This window comes from Heloderma suspectum, chromosome 4 (assembly GCF_057233095.1).
Source record: "Heloderma suspectum isolate Gila_16-S chromosome 4, 16-S_ref, whole genome shotgun sequence".
NCBI classification, from domain to species: Eukaryota; Metazoa; Chordata; class Lepidosauria; order Squamata; family Helodermatidae; genus Heloderma; species Heloderma suspectum.
In genome coordinates, this window is record NC_139461.1 from 267,109,411 (window position 1) to 267,131,635 (window position 22,225).

At 42.5% G+C, this 22,225-nt stretch overlaps 1 protein-coding gene across 1 annotated transcript in view; it reads left to right on the top strand.

Moving 5' to 3' along the window:
- LOC146348674 (rho GTPase-activating protein 39-like) overlaps positions 1-22,225 on the top strand; it is a 110,940-nt gene that overhangs the window by 54,853 nt on the left and 33,862 nt on the right. The window contains exon 2 of the mRNA XM_084853747.1: positions 8,279-8,671. Within this exon, the coding sequence (XP_084709873.1) occupies positions 8,279-8,671 (393 nt within the window). The remainder of the gene's footprint in view (positions 1-8,278; positions 8,672-22,225) is intronic.

Genomic DNA, 22,225 nt, shown 5'->3' on the forward strand with positions numbered 1-22,225 from the left:
AACCCATCGTGAGTGATTGTGACGTCTGACGGGAGTTTTTAAACCCACGATAGCTTATTTGGCCAAAATAACCCACTCTGATTACCCACGGTCTGCAGACTGGGTTATTTAACCCATAGTGGGTTATTGTGTCATCTGGCGGTCACTGTGGGTTATTTTGGCCAGCTACAGAGCTGTGCGGGAAGAGCTCTTCACTGGCTTAGTGCTTAGGAACACATTAAAGTGACCAAGCCAGCGGTGTAAATGGATTGGGATGAGGAGGATTGGGACCAAACCTCATAGCCAACCTCCCCTACTCAGGGGCACCCGATGTACCCTCAAAACCAGGCACCCTGACACTGACAGCAGCGAAAATCCAAGGTGGCTATAAAATTTTGGAAGTTTGCAGGATCAGGATCAAGCTTCATAGAGGTGTAGCGCTTATTCTCTAAAGCACAATTCTCCCCATAGCTATTGCTGGCAAAGAGGCTTTAACATCTTCCCAATACTGTAATTGCAAATTCGCCCCAAGGTTTTCTAGCACCCCCCTTTTTGCTGCACTTGGGATTTTTGCTCCTCTGGGGTAATTGTGCAGGGTTTTGATAGTGGATCAAGTGCCTTCCAATTAGGAGAGGCTGTGTGTGGAGTTTGGTCCTGATCCTGCAAGCCTGCAAGGTTTTGTAGCCACATCACACTTTTTGCTGCACTTGTGATTTTCTCTGCTTGGTGAGTGATTGCACTGGGTTTTGATGGTGGATTGGGTGCATCCTGACTGGGCAAGGCTATGTATGAAGTTTTGTCTGGATACTGCAAACTTCCAGTGCTTTAGAGGTGAAACGAGAGGACTGCAGGCGGGAGGACTGCAGCAGGGCAGGGGGCGAGGAGTGGGTCAAATTACACACAGTAGCTTAATAAGCTCACAGTAGCTTATTAGCCCAGTTGTGTGGTGGGGCATTGTGGACTGTTTAAAAAATACACTACTGTGAGTAGCTTATTAAGCCACCATGTGTTACCATGATGTCCGAGCGTGGCCACTATCTTTTTTTCTCTTGGATCTTTGGAGTGGTGCATGCATGTTGCTCTTCACCCATGTAACCTGAGTGCATTTAGTAAATGACAACCTAGTCCAGACTTTTAATTAGTCTTTTACCTGGTCTGCTTTGTTGAATAAAAAGATTCTGGGTAATTCTCCCATGTAGCCTGAGACAGTTTATGAGAAAGATGACACTATATGCAGAGCCTACAGATTCTGAAACGCCAAATCTGGAAGTGAACGTGTATGTCAGCACAACACTAAGGGCAGCTTCCCATTTCTCTTAAAAAGAGAAGTTGGGCCGGGCAGAGAACAGGTTAGTGAAGAATCATGCTGAGTGTGAAACTAGACACTACAAAGAAAAGGGTTCCCAACCCTATATATCCCACCTAAAGCTAATGTGGGAGCTCCGGAAAGCGTTTGCAGGGGAGTACTGGTGGATGGGAAGGGGTGCTTAACCATTCTCTTGCCCACAGTCTTTCTTTGCAAATGATTTTTTTTTCTTTCCCAGCCAGGCTACAAAATTGAAGTGAGCCCTACTAGGAAAAAAGCAGCCAAGTGGTGGTGGAGTGTTTGCAGGGTGGGAGAAGTTAAGCAAGTAATTTTCCCACCTGCCAATCCTCCCTTTTAAGTGGCATCCTTTCCCCACATTCCCATTGTCTCATCAGATGGGGGGATGGAAACCATGCAATTGCCAATATTGTTTCTAGTTCTAGCCTAAGGCAAGTGGATGTTCACCCCCTGAACATCTGTTGCCTGCAGGATTTCACTTGGCCTCCTCAGGCTCTAGTTGTATATGCAGACTACATAATCCTGTATTTAAACCTCTGTCAGAAGCATTTAGATGCTTCAAGCATGGAAAAGGACTGAGGAAGAAAGCAGTGCAAGGGAGGCAGTACTCCACAGAGCCAGTGGTATGGTCTTTACTTCATTGTCATGCAGTTCATGGGCATTCGGCAACAGTGTTGCTAGTAGTGCTCACAGAGATGAATAGGTGTTACCTTGAGCAGCTCTGTTTAGCATTGGTATCAAATCACTAAGGAGTCAGGCAGAGAGACCATCTTCTGTAGCAGCTTATTTTGCAAGGAGGGTGTCAGGAAGGCTAAAGCTGAGAATGAGCTGAGGTTAGCAAGGGATGCTAAAAGCAACAATAAGGGTTTCTTCAGATATGTGCATAGTAAAAGACAGAGGAAAGAAATGGTGGTTCATCCACTAAATAAGGATGGCAAAATGATAACAGATGACAAAGAAAAGGCAGAAGTGCTCAATTCTTACTTTGGCTCAGTCTTCTCCAGAAAGAGGGTCTATGACCCCCCTGGCAAAGGTGAAGTACAGGCTGAAGGGGCAGGATTGCAGCTTGAGATCGATACGCATATGGTCAAGGAACACCTAATTACTTTGAATGAGTTCAAATCTCCAGGGCCAGATGAACTGCATCCTAGAGTAATAAAGGAACTGGCAGAAGAACTCTCAGAACCACTGTCTGTTATCTTTGAGAAATCATGGAGGGCAGGTGAAGTGGCAGATGACCGGAGGAGGGCTAATGTTGTCCCTATCTTCAAAAAGGGCAAAAAGGAGGAACCTGGGAACTACAGACCAGTCAGTCTGACATCAATCCCTGGGAAATTCTGAAGCAGATGATAAAGCAAACCATCTGTAAGCCCCTTGAAAACAATGCAGTGATTACTCGAAGCCAACATGGATTTGTCAAGAACAAATCCTGCCAGATGAATCTGATCTCATTTTTTGATCCAGTAACCTCCTGTGTGGACTGTGGGAATGCTGTGGACATAATATACCTCGACTTCAGCAAAGCTTTCGACAAAGTGCCCCATGATATCCAGATGAGCAAACTAGCTCAAAGTGGGCTAGATGAAACAACGATCCGGTGGATCCACAGTTGGCTACAGAATCGGATTCAAAGAGTGCTTGTCAATGGCACTTTCTCAAACTGGGGAGAGGTAACGAGTGGGGTACCGCAGGGCTCAGTCCTGGGCCCAGTGGTCGTCAACATTTTTATTAATGACCTGGAGGAGGAGGTGCAGGGAATGCTGATCAAATTTGCAGATGACACAAAATTGGGCAGGATAGCTAATAGTTTGGAAGACAGAAACAAAATTCAAAGTGATCTGGATAGGCTGGAGCGCTGGGCAGAAAACAACAGAATGACATTGAATAGGGACAAATGCCAAGTTCTGCACCTAGGAAAAAGAAACCAAAAGCACAGTTACAAGATGGGGGATACGTGGCTCAACAACACTACAAGCGAGAAGGATCTTGGAAGTGTTGTTGATCACCAGCTGAATATGAGCCAACAATGTGATGTGGCTGCAAAAAAGGCAAATGCCATTTGGGGCTGCATTAATAGAAGCATCGCTTCCAAATCCCGGGAAGTACTAGTTCCCCTCTACTTAGCACTGCTTAGGCCGCATCTGGAGTATTGTGTCCAGTTCTGGGCACCACACTTTAAGAAGGATGCAGACAAACTGGAGAGGGTTCGGAGGAGGGCAACAAAGATGATCAGGGGACTGGAAACAAAGCCCTATGAGGAGAGACTGAAAGAACTGGGCATGTTTAGCCTTGAGAAGAGAAGACTGAGGGGAGATATGCCAGCGCTCTTCAAGTACTTGAAAGGTTGTCACAGAGAGGAAGGCCAGGATCTCTTCTCCATCATCCCAGAGTGCAGGACACGGAATAATGGGCTCCAGTTACAGGAAGCCAGATTCTGGCTGAACATCAGGAAAAACGTCCTGACTGTTAGAGCAATAAGACAATGGAACTGATTACCTAGGGAGGTAGTGGGCTCTCCCACACTGGAGGCATTCAAGATGAAGCTGGACAGCCTTCTGTCAGGGGTGCTCTGACTTGGATTCCTGCACTGAGCAGGGGGTTGGACTCGATGGTCTTGTAGGCCCCTTCCAACCCTACTATTCTATGATTCTGTGATTCTAATCTGTGCTACTCTCCAGTTGTCAGGGGAGGTTGCTCACGTTCCGTTCACAAAAAATGGTAGAGGGATGTATGGCACTGTCAATTACTGTGGAAAATAAAATGTCATTGAAGCTATATCTAATGCAGCCAAGTTCCTGATTGCCCAACGAGACATCTTCAGGTGACAACAATCAACCATGCTCTGGAAATTCCTAGTTTTGTATGGGATCTTTCCCTTCCTGGCTTCAGTTGTTGGTCTGGATGGCCTCCTGCTTGGCTTCTCCCACCAGTGGGAGCAGCTAAACTAACCAGCACAAAAGCCCAGTGTGTGCTATCGCATGGAGTCATAAGTTGGCCATGTTAATGATGACCCAGATTTCCCAAGAATCCTGGCTTATAGTTCACTTCCTCCCTTTTTGCTCCTGCTTGGCCCCATCCTCCAGCCAGAGCGGAAACCAGGACAGGAAAGCTTAGCATTTTGTCCAAACCAGAGCTTTTGGCTTGTTGTGCACCTCACAAGCAAGAATGACAAACTAGGAATTGCTCTTGGTTTACAATTCCTGGCTTGTTTGGGACCAGCAAGCCAGAAGCTCCAGTTTGGATGACACACTTTCCTGGCTAGTTTTCCTAGGCTTTTCTTTCCTAAGCTTTTCTTTCTTGGTTGGTTTTGGAAGAGCCAAACAAGACCAAAAGACCTGAATGCACCAGCACACAGCTTGTGAACAATAGGCCAGGATTCTTCAGAATTCTGTTGTCTGTTTTATATCAAGTAGCTTCTGCAAATAAAAGGATACCAACAAAAGGAAGCTCTCCTGACCAAGAAGCACTCCCTTTTGTTGCAGAACTTCAATATAGCACAAGGGTGCCTGTTGTCTGAATTGTATAACTGCAAGCATATTATAAACCATTCACAGGTGACCAGAGTCATGGTTCTTGCAATTTTAGTAGATTTATTACTTGTAACCCAGTGGTCCCCAATGCAGCCTCCCTCAGCACGTGCAAAGCCCCCTGCCCTTCCCAATTTTAATTATTTTTTAATCCCCCCCACACACACCTCAGGTAGCTGGACATACTTCAAAGTGAAAGCCTCCTGATACCCACCATCTTAACTTCTCCAGAAATTGATTTCTCTAAAAATAAAGATGACTGGGAGTTGGAGGCTTGCACTTCACATTGAGTGCATCCTACTGCCCAGGAGGATTGCTGGAAGAAGAAAAAACAAAGACAGATGACCCATCCACCTGGTAAAGGGGGCATTGGGAGGATTGTGGGTCAATTTGGCTGGGGTTGGGTTGTCTGTGGTGCTATAGGGCTGGGGTTGGGAAAGTGACAGGGAAGTTGAGGAGGCCCACATGGGCCTGCATCAGGGGAGTGATGCAGAGGTTGAGGTGGTCTATGGGACACTGGATTGGGGAGGGCCAGAAGGCAACCCTGGGTAGGGAGGGAGATGGGGAGTTTGAGAGGGCCGTGGGGTGACTGGGATTTGGGATTTATTTAGAGTTTGATTTGGGGAAATTAACTGGCTTGCATTTCTGTAAAATGCGTGTTCTTTTGGAGCAGACAACTGTGGTTCAAATGTGTGGCTATATGTTTTGGAACTGAATCCCCACCTCTGCTTTGTACTCAGTTCCTCGGGCAAATTACTTGTCTTTTAGCTTCACCAGTTTGCCTTATGTGAAATGGGTAATTTGTGACTGATCATGCCCATTGCAGCAGCCATTTTCTGAACGGGCATGCTGTCCATGGCAGACATTTTGTGATGGGATCCACAACACTTCTGCAAAAATCTAAATGTGTCCACCGGCCCAAAAATTTGGGGACTCCTGGTGTAATCCCTGGGAATGCTGATAATCATGTATATATGAGCTTTTATATTTGAAGAAGCTTTATATCCTTCATGGTTATGAAGTAGTATTCCATACATGGGAAATGCAGACCAAAATATTGACTTTGGAAATCATGAATGGTCATGACTTGGGGGCCTGCAGTGGTGACAAACTTCCTCCAACTACTTTGTTTGAACATTCTAAGAATAAACACCTGACCTCCCCTTTATTTTAATTAGTTTTTTTGCAGAATAGTTCACCACCTTACAATAGAGGGCAGTACTTTAAAACAGGCATATCCCTAGCAACCACAGAGGAAGTAGATAAATCTTAAGGTTCATCTGCATGGGAGGTATATCTGCTTTCAGTTCAACCCTTTAGTTAAGGCAAAATCTCTTGAAAAAAGAAAGTCTGATGAAATACAGGACTACATGTACAGCTGATGCAAGTCTTGCTGTTGGGTCCATCTGCCCTATAGAAGTGTAATGGATCAGAGTGAGCTTGAAAACCTATTAAGTGTGTACATTTTCGAGATAAAACACACTGAATTATTGCATCCAGTCCCCAAAGAAAGCCATACGCAGCTGCTCCCTTTTTGTTTGAACTACAAACAGGATAAGAGATTAGCTAGACTATTGCCTTTTCTACACGTTTGCAGTCTCCCCTCCTGTCTAAATGTTGTCAAAACAATAATTTGGCTTTAGAAACTGGAATGCATGCTTTCCAATATTTGACAGAGGAAAATAGGTGCACCAGTCAAGCCATTTTCATGAGTGCCATGAAATGTTGACTTCTAAATTTACAATTTTCCCACAAAGAAAACGTTCGTGTTTAGATGTTATAATGATGTATACTTTGTGTGTGGGGAGGGGGGGATGTACAGCACTGCAATTCATGTTTTACTTTTCCTACTTTTCTTATGTTTTATTGCCTTGATTTTATTTCTTATGTTTTATTGACATCTCACCCCAAAATAGAACTTGATGTTTTGAGTACACACAAGTAGTTGTTATAAAATCCATATCCTGGGTAAGGCCCAATGTTAGTGTGCCAGCAAAATATGTACATATTTAAGATCCAGTATTAGAATTACATACCAACAACTAGTGGAAATGGTAAAATAGGCACATTGGAAGAATGTGAGGAATAAAGCCTAAGTTGTATCCAATGGATTGTATCCAGTGTTAGTCTTAACTTAAGTTCCATTCATTTCAATGTGTCTATTCTAAGCAGACGCTTTGAATACTAGGAACCAAATGGGAAGCTATATGGGCTTTTGAAAATGTGGGTTTTGGAGTTCCTGCTGACCACATTAGAAAACCCAACAAGATCTAATTAGAATTTTGAAATCTTGCGTTAAGACCCCAGGGTTAAAAAATATTAGCCTAAATGGAGAACAGGTTAGAGGACACAGACATAGTACAGTTACATTTTCATAGCTTTATTCAGAAGAAATCTTAATAGAAACAGCAAACTGCTTAGTGCAGCAAGGACACCTGTTACTGGGCTTCCATGTCTGTGTAATTATGCAGCACATTTTGTAACAACTTCTTGGACTGTTTTGAAGTTGCCCCTATTAGAGAAGGGCCCTGTTTACTGAGTTTCAGAGGGGGATGATGGTTACTTTTCTGTGGCATGTTGAATATTACAAAATACAATCTGTGAGTGTACTAAGAATTTCCCTGACAAAGCAGTAGCATTCAGGTCAGACAAAGTTGGAGCCTCTGATATTTACACTTATGATAACAATGCTTTGGTATTTAAAGCCTTCCAGGCATTAATTCCCATAGCACTGCCCCACTCCCCTGGCTTGCTGGTACAATTTACTGCTGTCTTTACCCTGTCATCTCAACAAATAATGCATTTTTTCCTTTTTAAATGTTGAGTGTAAAGGTGACAACAGTAGAGAAGAATACATTTGTCTCTCTTTTTTAATTGTATCTGACAGTTGAGCTTGAAAATTACTAATATTGTGAAGCAATTTGGGGCACAAAATGTGTTTCAGTCCTTTACTTCTTGTTGCAAAAACACCATATGAGGTAGAACAGTATTGTTTTTCTCTGTTTTGCAGTTTGGAAACTGAGGCAACGTCTCAGTTCATACATGCAGATTGTAGCCTGAGTGCTCCCTGGCTACAATCTGCATGCTCCTTCCATGTGGTGGAAGCTCCCCATTACCAACAGTAATTGGCATGGTGAGAATTTTCCACACCACATGGGTAACCACCTCAGACAAATTGCTTACGATGTAGGATTTCCTCTGTTGCATTTCATTTGGCTATCACGCTGAAGTTTGCAGGTGGAATTGGGTGCATTAAAAGATATTCTAACAGGGAACTGATGTAGATGAGGTATGTTTTGCACAAGACTAGCGAATGTATATTTAATCAAGCACTTCATATTTATGTACAGGAGCCCACAGATCCCAAATCCCACCATTTCTGAGGTCCTGACAAGATTATTTTATACTTTCAGTCCAAACTAACTCTGCCTTTTCTTCATTGTTTCAGCTCTGATTGGGTGGAGATCATTGAACCCCGTTCCCGGGAGCGAATGTACGTCAACTTGACAACTGGGGAGTGTGGCTGGGAGCCGCCGCCCAATCTCAGAGTTCGTCAGTCTGATGAGAACCAGTGGTGGGAGCTCTTTGACCAAAACAACAACCGTTTCTACTACTATAATGCCATCACACAGCAGACAGTGTGGCATAGGCCACAGGGCTGTGACATTGTGCCACTGGCTCAGCTTCAAGCCATGAAACGCAATTCCCAGTCTGACTTCAGGACACCCCAGCACAGGGGCAGCACAAGTAGTGATGGGCGAAACACTCCCATCCAAATGACTGTTGTACAGGAGAGGGGTAAAGAGGACAACAGCCTGGAGAAGAGGCCAGAGACTGGAAGGTAAACCGTCTTCACATTTCTCTCTCTTGTAACTAGTTAAGAATGCCCTTCCATATCCCTGCTTCCAGAAAAATTATAAAGCAGGGATAATCCTGAAGAGTGATCTGGTTGCTGATTGTGAAAAAGAAGGTAAGCAGTGTTAGTGTTGTCAGTTCTATTCAAGAACAGTCCTGGGAAAATAATTTTGAGCAAAAGTGATTGGATAGAAGCTCTTGGTAGATATAACAGTAAATCTCCTTGTAAGGACTTCTGTATGCTGAACCAGAGTGTTTGACCTGGACTAGGAAGACCTTGCTTCAAATCCCCAGTCAGCCATGAAGCTCATGAGTCATCTTGGGGACTACATACTCTGTCTCACAGGGTCATTGTGAGTTATAATGGGCTCCTTGGCAAAAGAGTGAAATGCAAATGTAATCAGTAGTCAAACCACCAGCTGAAGACAGAAAATTGTGCCGAACACACAGTTTATGTGGGAAAGGCAAGAGTTGCAAAGGAGAGATGCAGTCACCAAAGATATTTCCACTAGGTTTGCAATTTAAAAAAAAGTTTGGGAAATAAGTGAGAATCTCTTGGTTAACTAATATTAACAAGCATCTTATCATTTTGTTCTTTATGGGCAATATCCAGTGCTGCTTCTGCGCTAGCAGGAATGTCCACTAGTGCTGCAGGAAGCTAGCACTGGCTAGTGCAGCCAGAAACTAGCCAAAATGCGACAAGTCAGCAGAGTTAATGGAAGGGAGCTCCGCTGACCTGTCCCATTCCAGAAACCGTAGATTCACGTAGTGTCCTGAGCTGTGCTAGCAAGTGCTAGTTTCCTGTTGTGCTAGCAGTTGTTCTCATTAGTTCAGACCTTGTGGATTGCCAGCCCCATGAGATTAGCATAGCTGTATGAAGAAAGGGTAAGGGCTGTAGATTGGCGTGAAATGTGCAGCAGCACAATCCTATGCATGTTTACTGAGAAGTAAGCCCCACTGTATTTAATGGTGCTTATTCACAGAAAGTGTGTATAGGATTGCAGCCTTAAACTGTCGTCCTTTGAATGGGTGATCTGTGCTTTTACCAGTCTTTATATCTGTGAATGATTCTAATTTAGAACATACAATAAACTTCCTAAGAATATCCTTTTGTAAAAATAATTCTGCACAGAAATTGCTTGGACAGATGTGGAGGCTATCATGAAAAATTTAAAAATATATCTAGATCAGCTAATACAACAACAACAGGGGTGTTATGTGTGATGATTTTTTTATGTTTAGTTTGTCTTCTGTCATCTCTTCTCTGCTTTGCAAGGCTTCTGTGAAAACAAATGGAACTTGAAAGTAATTAGATTTTCTTTCTGTTTCCTTGGACTTGTTGATGTTCAGAACGTTTAAATGTGAGTCTTAGCCATCTTTCTCTCTGGGTAAGTTCAGCTGAACTGTAATGCAATTGGATTAGGGCCAGTTCAGACGTAATAACCACCACTAGTATTTTGTTTCCATCATGTGAAATGCTGAAATGTAATCCAAGCATCTTTCCAAGTAAGCTACTTTTTTACAGCAGCTGACTGGTGCATTCCACAAGACACAAGGGTAGCTTTATGTCTGAATTCTTCTATGTAAGCTTGTCCTTCCAGTGGAATGAAGACTTTTAGTTTCGTTAGTTTCAAAGCTCACTAAATAATTTGATCAAGAGCACTATGCACATGTTTGGAATGGACACAGATGTAGAGAGGAGTGATGTCACAAGTGCTGTTTTCCACAAGTGGTGTAGTTTGCCCAGATGGATCTCTCATTAGAAATTGAAGAATGCAATTCATTTTGCTTTTTTTTTCCTGTGAACACAGTTACCCGAAGCTCTTGAAAGACATGTGATCCATGATTAGAGTGGGTGCAGTAAAACGTATTTTTCCCCTAAGAACTGCGCTGCTGGATCAGACCAAAATCCCACAAATTCTAGAGTGCAGCATTCTGTTTCCAATAGTGACTGGCTGTCTTTTGGAAACTCATAAGCAGCGTATGAAGACAGCAGACATCCCCAGCTGTTTTGTCCCCAGCATGTCTTACTCACAGGTATACTGCCTCTGAACCTATGCTGTTTCCCCTTCTGTTGCACTTACATAGTTATAGCAGTCTGAAAAGTGAGATGGCATTCCTTAAGCAGGTTTCCAAGATTTTGACTACAACTTGGAATCTTCAGACTGCAGCTGTCAGCCCCATTCTTTCTGTTGCCTTTCTGGAAAAGCCTTGCTGGAGTATTGAGCTAGAGGCACAGACAGCAGTGCTTAAAGTCATAGTGTTTACACATGTCAACAACTTGCTAAAGAAACAGTAACTTTGTTTAGTTAGCTCACACTTTTCTCTTCCCCGTAGAGTCAGTCCAACAATGATGGAACTTATTTCTTGTGCAGGCTTGGGCAACTGCCAATGTGTCTTTTAGTAGCAAGAAGCACAGCACAGTAGGAAAACAAGACAATTGCTTCTCGCCAGATATGTTTCTCTAGTACTTTCTCCCCACTGGATAGTCCATAAAGTATGTCAATTAAAAACGCACACACATTTAACTTCCACCTTTCCTTCCCCCATTGGCACAGTTTTTAACTCTACTATAGAACACACATACACACACTAAAATAGTTGCTACATTTCATAGAATCATAGAATAGTAGGGTTGGAAGGGGCCTACAAGACCATCAAGTACAACACCCTGCTCAATGCAGGAATCCAAGTCAGAGCATCCTTCACAGATGGTCGTCCAGCCTTGTCTTGAATGCCTCCAGTGTGGGAGAGCCCACCACTTCCCTAGGTCATTGGTTCCATTGTCGTATTGCTCTAACAGTCAGGAAGTTTTTCCTGATGTTCAGCCGGAATCTGGCTTCCTGTAACTGGAGCCCATTATTCCGTGTCCTGCACTCTGGGATGATGGAGAAGAGATCCTGGCCTTCCTCTCTGTGACAATCTTTATCATTACACAATCAGTGTACATTGTAATACAATTCATTTCCATCTGAACATACGCTGACATTTTCAGTGTATGCTTTGCTTTTCAGCTAGCCATCCAGATAGACAGGGAAGACTGGAATTTGCCACCTTTGAACAAATTTGGACATTCCAGGAGCAATTTCCTGCCTTTCATCTGCTTGTAAAAGCTTTCTAAGCAAAGTGGTACTGCCAGGGGTCATGAGCACAGTTATCATGGCTCCTTTTCTACTGAGTAGAACTCATAGGCATATATGTTTAAATAATGGGAGAGCTGGGGGTAATTTCTTCAGCAAAGGAGATCGTTACCTTGTCGTGGTGCTGGAGCTTGAGCACCTCAATGACGTCATGAGCTAAACCGTGAAGGGACACCCAAGACGGGAAGGTCATGGCAGAGAGGTCAGACTAAATACAATCCCTGGGGAAGGAAACGGCAATCCACCCCAGTATTCTTACCATGAAAACTAAATGGATCAGTACAACCAGAGATATGTCGGTATACCATCAGAAGATGGGACTCCCAGGTCGGAAGATGTCAAAATGCTACTGGGGAGGAACAGAGGATAAGTTCAACTAGCCCCAGATGTGATGACGCAGCTAGCTCAAAGCCGAAGGACAGCTAGCAGCCGATGGTGCTGGTGGTGAACGACGAATCCGATGTTCTAAAGATCAACACACCATAGGAACCTGGAATGTAAGATCTATGAGCCAGGGCAAATTGGATGTGGTTACTGGAGAGATGTCAAGATTAAATATAGACATTTTGGGTGTCAGTGAAGTGAAATGGACCAGAATGGGCCACTTCACATCAAATGACCACCAGATCTTCTACTGTGGACAAGAGGACCACAGAAGAAATGGAATAGCCTTCATAATTAATACTAAAGTGGCTAAAGCAGTGCTTGGATACAATCCAAAAAATGACAGAATGATCTCAATTCGAATTCAGGGTAAGCCATTTAACATCACAGTGATCCAAATATACGCCCCAGCCACAGATGCTGAAGAAGCAGATGAGTTCTATGAGGATCTGCAGCACCTACTGGATAGTATGCCAAAAAAAGATGAACTCCTTTCATTACAGGAGACTGGAATGCTAAGGTGGGTAGTCAAACGACACCTGGAATTACAGGCAAGCATGGTCTGGGAGAACAAAATGAAGCAGGACATAGGCTGATAGAATGTTGCCAAGACAACTCACTGTGCATAACAAGCACTCTCTTCCAGCAACCTAAGAGACGACTTTATACATGGACTTCACCAGACGGTCAACACCGAAATCAGATTGACTACAACCTTTGTAGCCAAAGGTGGCGGACATCTATGCAGTTGGTAAAAACAAGACCTGGAGCTGACTGTGGTTCAGATCACGAACTTCTTATTGCACAATTTAGAATCAGACTAAAGAGAATAGGGAAGACCCACAGAGCAGTTAGATATGAGCTCACGAATATTCCTCATGAATATGCAGTGGAGGTGAAGAATAGATTTAAGGGACTAGATTGAGTAGATAGGGTCCCGGAAGAACTATGGACAGAAGTTGGCAACATTGTTCAGGAGGCGGCAACAAAAAACGTCCCAAAGAAAAAGAAAACCAAGAAGGCAAGATGGCTGTTTGCTGAGACACTGGAAGCAGCCCAAGAAAGAAGGAAAGCAAAAGGCAACCGTGATAGGGGGAGATATGCCCGATTAAATGCAAAATTCCAGAGGTTAGCCAGAAGAGATAAGGAATTATTTTTAAACAAGCAATGCGCAGAAGCGGAAGAAGAGAATAGGAAGGACAAGAGACCTCTTCCAGAAAATTAGAAAAATTGGAGGTAAATTCCAGGCAAAAATGGGTATGATCAAAACCAAAGATGGCAAGGACCTAACAGAAGCAGAAGAGAGCAAGAGAAGGTGGCAAGAATATACGAAAGATCTGTATAGGAAGGATAATAATATCGGGGATAGATTTGACGGTGTGGTCAGTGAGCTAGAGCCACACATCCTGAAGAGTGAGGTTGAATGGGCCTTAAGAAGCATTGCAAATAACAAGGCAGCAGGAGATGACGGTATCCCAGCTGAACTGTTTAAAATCTTGCAAGATGATGCTGTCAGGGTGATGCATGCCAAATGCCAGCAAATTTGGAAAACAAAAGAATGGCCAACAGATTGGAAAAGATCAACTTATATCCCCATACCAAAAAAGGGAAGCACCAAAGAATGTTCAAACTATCGAACAGTGGCACTTCTTTCACATGCCAGTAAGGTAATGCTCAAGACCTTGCAAAGTAGACTCCAGCAATTCATGGAACGAGAATTGCCAGATGTACAAGCTGGGTTTAGAAAAGGCAGAGGAACTAGAGACCAAATTGCCAGTATCTGCTGGATAATGGAGAAAGCCAGGGAGTTTCAGAAAAACATCTATTTCTGTTTTATTGACTTATTCTAAAGCCTTTGACTATGTGGATCATAACAAATTGTGGCAAGTTCTTGATGGTATGGGGATACCAAGTCATCTTGTCTGCCTCCTGAGGAATCTGTATAACGACCAAGTAGCAACGGTAAGAACAGACCATGGAACAACAGACTGGTTTAAGATTGGGAAAGGAGTACGGCAGGGTTGTATACTCTCACCCTACCTATTCAGCCTGTACACAGAACACATCATGTGACATGCTGGGCTTGATGAAGCCAAGGCTGGAGTTAAAATCACTGGAAGAAACATTAACAATCTCAGATATGCAGATGATACCACTTTGATGGCTGAAAGTGAGGAGGAGCTGAGGAACCTCATGACGAAGGTGAAAGAAGAAAGTGCAAAAGCTGGGTTGCAGTTAAACCTCAAAAAGCCAAGATTATGGCAACCAGCTTGATTGATAACTGGCAAATAGAGGGAGAAAACATGGAGGCAGTGACAGACTTTGTCTTTCTAGGCGCAAAGATTACAGCAGATGCTGACTGCAGCCAGGAAATCAGAAGATGTTTACTTCTTGGGAGGACAGCAATGACAAATCTTGATAAAATAGTGAAGAGCAGAGATATCTCACTGCAACAAAGGTCCACATAGTTAAAGCAATGGTATTCCCCATAGTAACCTATGGCTGCGAGAGCTGGACCATAAGGAAGGCTGAGTGAAGGAAGATAGATGCTTTTGGACTGTGGTGCTGGAGGAAAATTCTGAGAGTGCCTTGGACTGCAAGAAGATCAAACCAGGCCATACTCAAGGAAATAAAGCCAGACTGCTCACTTGAGGGAAGAATATTAAAGGCAAAACTGAAGTACTTTGGCCACATAATGAGAAGATAGGATACCCTGGAGAAGATGCTGCTGCTAGGGAAAGTAGAAAGCAAAAGGAAGAGGGGCCGACCAAGGGCAAGATGGATGGATGATATTCTGGAGGTGACAGACTCGAGCTTGGAGGAGCTGGGGGTGGCAACGGCCGACAGGAAGCTCTGGCGTGGGCTGGCCCATGAAGTCACGAAGAGTTGGAAGCGACTGACCAAATAAACAACAACAAAAAGGGGTAATTTATTTAGTAGACATGACCGTTTGTCTGGTGGATAGGGTATGAAAGAGCTACCTGTGAGATGCTTCTTAAGCATCCCCACTTGGTGGAACATGGAATTATTTGTACTTTATGATTGTAATGAAGTATGGAATCCATATATTTTAAAAAATGTTAATCCCAGCCACAGCTATGGAAGGGTTAGTGGGGACCAGGCTTTTTCAAATTCCACTAACCAGACAAATGTTCATTTCTAGCAGATAAATCGTCCCTAGTTCTTGGATTAAAATGCCAGTGAGCTTTTCCCATAATCAGCAAGACTTCTCAATGCTTGCACACCGTCCACTCTAAGTACATATGGCCATAAAAGCAACGTCACACAACACTGATCCTTTTTCCCAAGAGCAGAATCTTTGTAACGGCCAGCTTTCCCAAACCTCCTTTCTTATCCTGACCGGTAAAATGGGAAGGTTCATATACAACAATTCAGTACTTTCTAATAAATAAACAATATTAATGCCAGAAGGATTCAAAGAAGCCCCCCAGTCTGGGTTTTACTTGGTATAGTCCAGAAAACCACACCCATGAAATTCTCTTTTGTATCATAATTCCCTGTAATTATAGCATGTGGGCAGCCTGGAGGTGAAGATTGAGGGCCAGCATGGTAGAAAAGTAGAGATTCCTGCTACCCTTTCAGAAAAATTATTATTTGGAAGGACATCCACCACATACTGCACACACACTCTATCCCCCTCCAAATGGGTGAGGACTGAGGGATATGCATGTGCATTTCCCTGGCAGCAGGAGCAGTATGCAGGCATGAGCTCTCAGCTAGACAGGGCTGAGACGTAGATTTAGGAGAGGGAATTTGAGACTCAAGGATGCACACCCCCGGCACACATCTTCCGAGCTCTATTTTCCCCTAATCCTTTAAACTGTGAGGGAGAAGAAATTGGCTTCTTTAAAACCACATTTTCAGGTACTGCAAACTGTAGTCATCTTACTTATTATCTCCCTCAGGTCTGCAATACTTTGATTAGGGCATAGTCTACTCCTTTGAAGCAGTGTTCCATTATAGCATGTGGGATGTTGAAGAAATACAGGGTGGGATGGGTGGGGAACATTGGCTTTTCAAATCAGACAGAACAAGTTAAGTTTCCTTCCAGCTGGAAGCTATCACTTTTGAATTATTGTCTTTTTGTCAAATTCCATTCATTTACATGCTTTCAGAGATGGTTGTAGGGTTGCCCCCCCTACACACACACACACGCACAGCACACCTCCTATAGCTTTAACAACTGCATAATACTTAAATAAGCAACAGGTAAAGCCTTTTCTGTCACTACATCTCCATGTCAGAGAGAGGCAGAAATTCAGCAGCTGCTGAATACTGTCATGCAGTTGCTAAAGCGGAGGAGCACAGCTAGAAGAAAAATGGGCAACCCTATCTTTTCATGATATAAGTACTAACCTAATCCTGTCCCCAGACACTTGAGTGATGTTTGCTGCTTACTGTTCATTCCAGCAAGACTGATAATTTCAAAGGTGTGTCTGCACAAGGGATGTATTTAAGATATCAAAACTCCTAAATTAGCAGGTTAAAGCATTTTCAAATTCAATTCAGAATAAAATATAGCCACAGGGCTAAATTCACCTAACTAGTAATCTTTCTAATCATCAGACTTTAAAAATGGTATCTAACAAGGTTAAACCCATGAAACATTATTTTGGATAGTTGACAAGAAAAGGACATTTCCCCTCCTTTTACCTGCTCCCTGCAATCGCTATAAAGCCAGCTCTGGAGATGTTTATTGCAACCACTCCTCTTTAGCTGGGAAATGCCAGCTGTAGCAGGGGAGCTGCAATGGGTCTGCTCCGATGCCTAAGGGTGTACATCTTCTGGGTCAATCCCCCTTCCTCACCCACAAATGATTCTTTAAGCTGTGTGCGGGCAGTCCCCCTCATACTTAAAGGATCCTATTGGGTGATTGGGAAATTGAGTTCTGAGAGGGGGAGAAGGTGCAAAGTTAGAAAGAAAAATCCTTTTCCTGCCTTATGTCTGTGCACTGTTTGCACCAAATGTTTGCTGGAGCATGTTTTTTTGTTGTGGGATGGAGATGGTTGGGGAGCCACTTGGCTGAAAAGTGGGGGCATAAAATAATATTGTCATAGGCAAAGCAAGGCAAGAGCTGAATAACCATAACGATTGGCATGGACTCTCTTGGCCAATATTGCATAGACAGCAATCTCAAGTAAACATTCTTGAGGTCAAAGGAACTTATTTCTACATTGCTTAGAAAGAAGTTTTAGTACAACCTCCTTTTTCTGTTGGTTGTTCAGAGGAAAAGAAAGCTCTCTCTATGGACTTATTGGTAGTAACCTTTGCTCCCAGAGTTGATCGCCTAATCCTTAAGAAGAACCCGTCTCACACTCAGAGCACACATTACTTTAAAGATATAGCTAGCAGCTATGTCATTTTTTACTCTAAAGTAAATGCAGCCCCCCCAATCTAGATGGGGCCCTACTGTGAAAGGTAAGGGGGCTTTAGCCCTTTCCCCCCTGCTGTGGTTCCCCCACCACCACCATCAGCAGTTTATTAGCCAAATAGTGATCCATTAAAGCATATAGTTCACTGTGTGGCAGTATATATTGCATCTGCCTCAGGACCACATCAGCAGGAGTTAAACCTCGCTACCCCCAGGCTAAGGTTCCAATCCAGATCAGGAACTCTGTGCTTAATCTAGAGTAAAATGGAAAAAACATAGTACTTAGTTATGTCTCTAGAGACATTTGCTTTGGCCTATAGTTTCTTCCTTCCCTTTAACCCTATAAAGGCCCCTGCTGCTAAGACAAAGTTCCCAGTCATGAACAGAACACACTTATAAGCCCCTGTTCAGGTCTTCGCACTGACTGTGCAAAGATCTGTGATATAGCTAGTGGTATGGGGATGTTTGGGGGCATGCACAATTCCCATCCATACTTTAGTTGTAACTGAGTTGTAGGCAAATGCCTGCATAAGACTTCTGTAAATTCTTCTACCGTCTCTCTCTCTCTCTCTCTCTCTCTCTCTCTCTGACCTTACTTGTTTGGCAACTTATATGTGAGTGTTGTAAAGATTCTGGTAAAACCACCTGTAAATAAATGTTATGATTTCCTTATTTCTGCCTATCGTGTAAATGACCCAGCAATCTCTTTAAATTGCTATACTGAGTAGGAAAATAAATCTTGTTTCTTTTATCTCTGACCTAAACAATTTACTGAGTACTGCCTTCACCGTCAAAGTAAAAGATGCTCATATTGTTAGACAGTCATTTAAAATACCAGTATGTCAAATAATATGTAACATGTCCCTAAGATTGGCCTCTGTAACAGGGGACTGGAAAGTGACCAACGTAACGCCAGTTTTTAAAAAGGGATCCAGTGGAGAACCGGGAGATTACAGGTCAGATAGCTTAACATCCTGGTGATTTGTTTGCTTTCAATTTATCAATAAGATCTAGAAGTTCATCTCTTGTTACTAATATTTGCCTCAGTTTCTCAGGCTGAAAACATACATTCAGGTATGGGTTTCTGCCCATCATCTTCTGCAGTGAAGACAGACAAAAAGAATTCATTCAGATTCTCTGCAGTCTCCTTATCCTCCTCAGTACTCCTTTCACTCCATCATCGACCAAAGATCCAACTGCCTCCCTAGCCAGTTTCCTGCTTCTAATGTATTTGAAGAATTATTTGCTGTTGGCCTTGATGTTATTAATGATATGCTCCTCTAAACCCAATATGTGAACTTTTAAGTTATATAGAACTCTTAATCAAAGAAAGGGATAGTTAGGAAAAAATATAAAAAAGGTAAAGCAGGTGTTTATGACATGGATATGATATAAAGCCCAACTTATTCCTGTTTATCATTCTGTTTTTTCCAGCCATAAGCCATAACTTGCAGGCTGAATTAAGTTAAGGCTGGTCCATCTGCTAAAGTTTTACGTTGGACAGAAACCCTTTGGAATTAGGCAGAAATGGAAACAGCTCCTTTTGACAATATAAAAATCAGTCATAAGCTGTGCCTGTCCCTAGCACTATTCAGAAAGCCCCAGTCTAAATGCAGCATTAATTCAGCCTGAGAAATAACTCTGTGCAAATCAAAAACTTGCATACTGCATTTTGAACACTGATTGGTCCTTATAAAAAGGGCATTACTTTACTGACTGTAATTTTTGTCCTGCTAGACCAGCATGGCTACCTGATTGAAGTCAGACATATTATTTTATTTCAGAAATTATTTGTTTGCTAAAACTGAGTTTACGAGGTTAATAATTTCAAGGGTGATTTTTCTCCTGGTTCTCAGAGGGTATTTTATGGTAACAGAATGAGGTTTTTCTCCTGGGACTGCTATTCTTCCTTTTGTTAATGTTTATACCTTCTTCCTGTGAAGAGCAGGAGTTTTGAGTTCTGGGAATGCCTACCTTATTCCCAGTTGTTTCTTGATCAAGTCTTAATAGGTAAATTCCACTTCTCGCTTTCTCTCCCATTGAATATCTGTGACTCTAAAAAGACTCCAACCCACACTATGATAAAATTTGGATTAGTTTGCAGGGATTCTCTGTCGTTCTCCCAACCATAGCACGGAGCCTGAGAAAAGTAGGATCTGCTGCTTAAAGAAAAATAAACACAATTAATGACAGAATTTTGATAAGGCATAGTTGAGGCAGAAGTGCAGACAAAATATTAGAAAGCGCTAGCATGCAAAGTTCACTTAATCCTGTATGAACAGCTGCTTGTGACATTTTTAACTATCGTCTGATACGAACAAAGACAACTGTACAAAACTGATGGAGCACCTGTCTAATAACTGTGCAAAACACAAGCCCTTTTGCAGTTTTGACATACATGCGTAGAGTTGGCACCTATGCAGCTATTTTCTAACTGAAAGCTGGCAAGGTTTCAGGATTGCACACGTTGGCAGCCTTCCCTTCCCCTGGTGGTATTGGGATACATCTGTTCTAACCTATCAGCTTGTTACATGGAGTGTTCTCTAGTTTCAACAACGTGGCAGGTGGGAAGAGCTTGCAAAGAGCAGCTTTCACAGAGGAGGAAGAAAGTGGTGCTTAAAATAGAAAGGTGAAATAGAAGGCTTTACACTAGCTGTATTAATTTCTTAGGGCTTAAACTTGACTCTTGCACACTTGTGTGATTTCTTTAAAGGTCTATCTTTTGCACCAGGAATACTGGACATCAACATTATAGAGTAGTACAGTGGATTATGCAGAAAAAGCTTTAAAATGTCTTTGTTTGAAGATATCTGAGGGAAAAGCCCTAAAATATAGGCTGTTCTTGTTGCTAATTCATAAGTTAGCTGACACTATTGATATCATATGTAATGTGTTTTTTTGTTTTGTTTTTTATAGGTATCTATATCTTCCCTTTTCATGCTCCATACCCAAGGTGAATGTAAAGGCTTTACCCACTTGTTCATTTTTCAGAGGGCTAGTTGAAACATTCAGCAGAATGAAGTGAATTGTACCTGTAACTTCAGGCTGCAGCCAGACATGTGGGGAAGAAAATAAATATTCAGGTGACAGTTTGTAGAAATGCTGCAGCAGAATCCATCTCACCCAAGAATGTCCCCATGCCTGCTTCTACACACTCTGTGCAATTCTTGAGCATGATAAACAATGGGTTTCTATCCAAAATTCAAATGGCAGCCAGTATGGCTGTTCTTAATGCTAATAGAATCCAGACCATGTGTCCAAACTGTGAAATTAGGCATGGAGCATCTAGGCGCTGAGTGACATGACCATGCAAACTTCCAGACACATATGTTGAGAGGTGTCCAAGATACAGCAATTTAAAAGTTTTCTCCTATTAAAAATAAAAAAATCTATTTTTTTTCCTGTCTTCAACCTTTCTTGCCCCATAACTAGGGATGGGCAAGCCTGTGATGTTCAAGCTCATTGAGGTTCTCTGAATTCTTCCATGAAACTTGTTTTGCCTTGTTTGAGTACCCGAACACAAGCATCTTTTTTTCCAGTCAGGAAAAATGCATATTTTCATTTAAGAAAAATGTGCATTTTTAAAAGTACACTTTTCCCCCAATTGAAAAAAATATACTTTTTTAAAAATGTGCATTTTCCTGATCAAAATATGAATTCCCCCCTATAGGTTAAAGCATGACAATGTGGATTTGGGGGGGAAATGGACATTTGTGTATGTGTATACTTGCACATGTGCAGAAATGTACAAGTGCACATTTTAGGAAATGCATTCTTCCACAAGTGTGCACTTGCAGCCACGAATGTACATTTGGGAAATTGTGAAAATTTCCTGAGAATTGTGCTCCTGTTTGTGTTCAGGATTGCAAACAGGAATGAAATTCTCGTACATTCCTACCCATATCATACAGTTTTATCCTGTTTTTGTGAAAATCTGTTGTCCATTTATTAAGTTATAACATTTTAAAGCCTCAATGGAAGTCATGCATTTTCAGGTAACAGTGCTTTAGCGCAACCAATGCTTTGTGCTTGATTTGAGTCTTCTGGGTGAAGCCTCTTCCCTAAAAACACACACACACACACACGCTGCACTGGCCCTCCCTACTTTCCCATTCTACTTCCTTTAGCAGCCACAAGTAGCAGTTATCTTTGTTTAAGGAAGAGCAGGTAGAATCAGTGTTAAAACTGGATGTCCCTTGCTTAAAGTAAAAGAGTTTAAGCTGTAAGCACCTTGAAAACAATGCTGTGATTACTTGAAGCCAACATAGATTTGTCAAGAACAAATCCTGCCAGACAAATCTGATCTCATTTTTTGATCAAGTAACCTCCTGTGTGGACTGTGGGAATGCTGACATAATAGACCTCAACTTCAGCAAAGCTTTCGAGAAAGTGCCCCATGATATCCTGATGAGCAAACTAGCTCAAAGTGGGCTAGATGAAACAACGATCCGGTGGATCCACAGTTGGCTACAGAATCGGACTCAAAGAGTGCTTATCAATGGGCTCTTCTCAAACAGGGGATAGGTAACGAGTGGGGTACTGCAGGGCTCAGTCTTGGGCCCAGTGCTCTTCAACATTTGTATTAATGACTTGGAGGAGGAGGTGCAGGGAATGCTGATCAAAT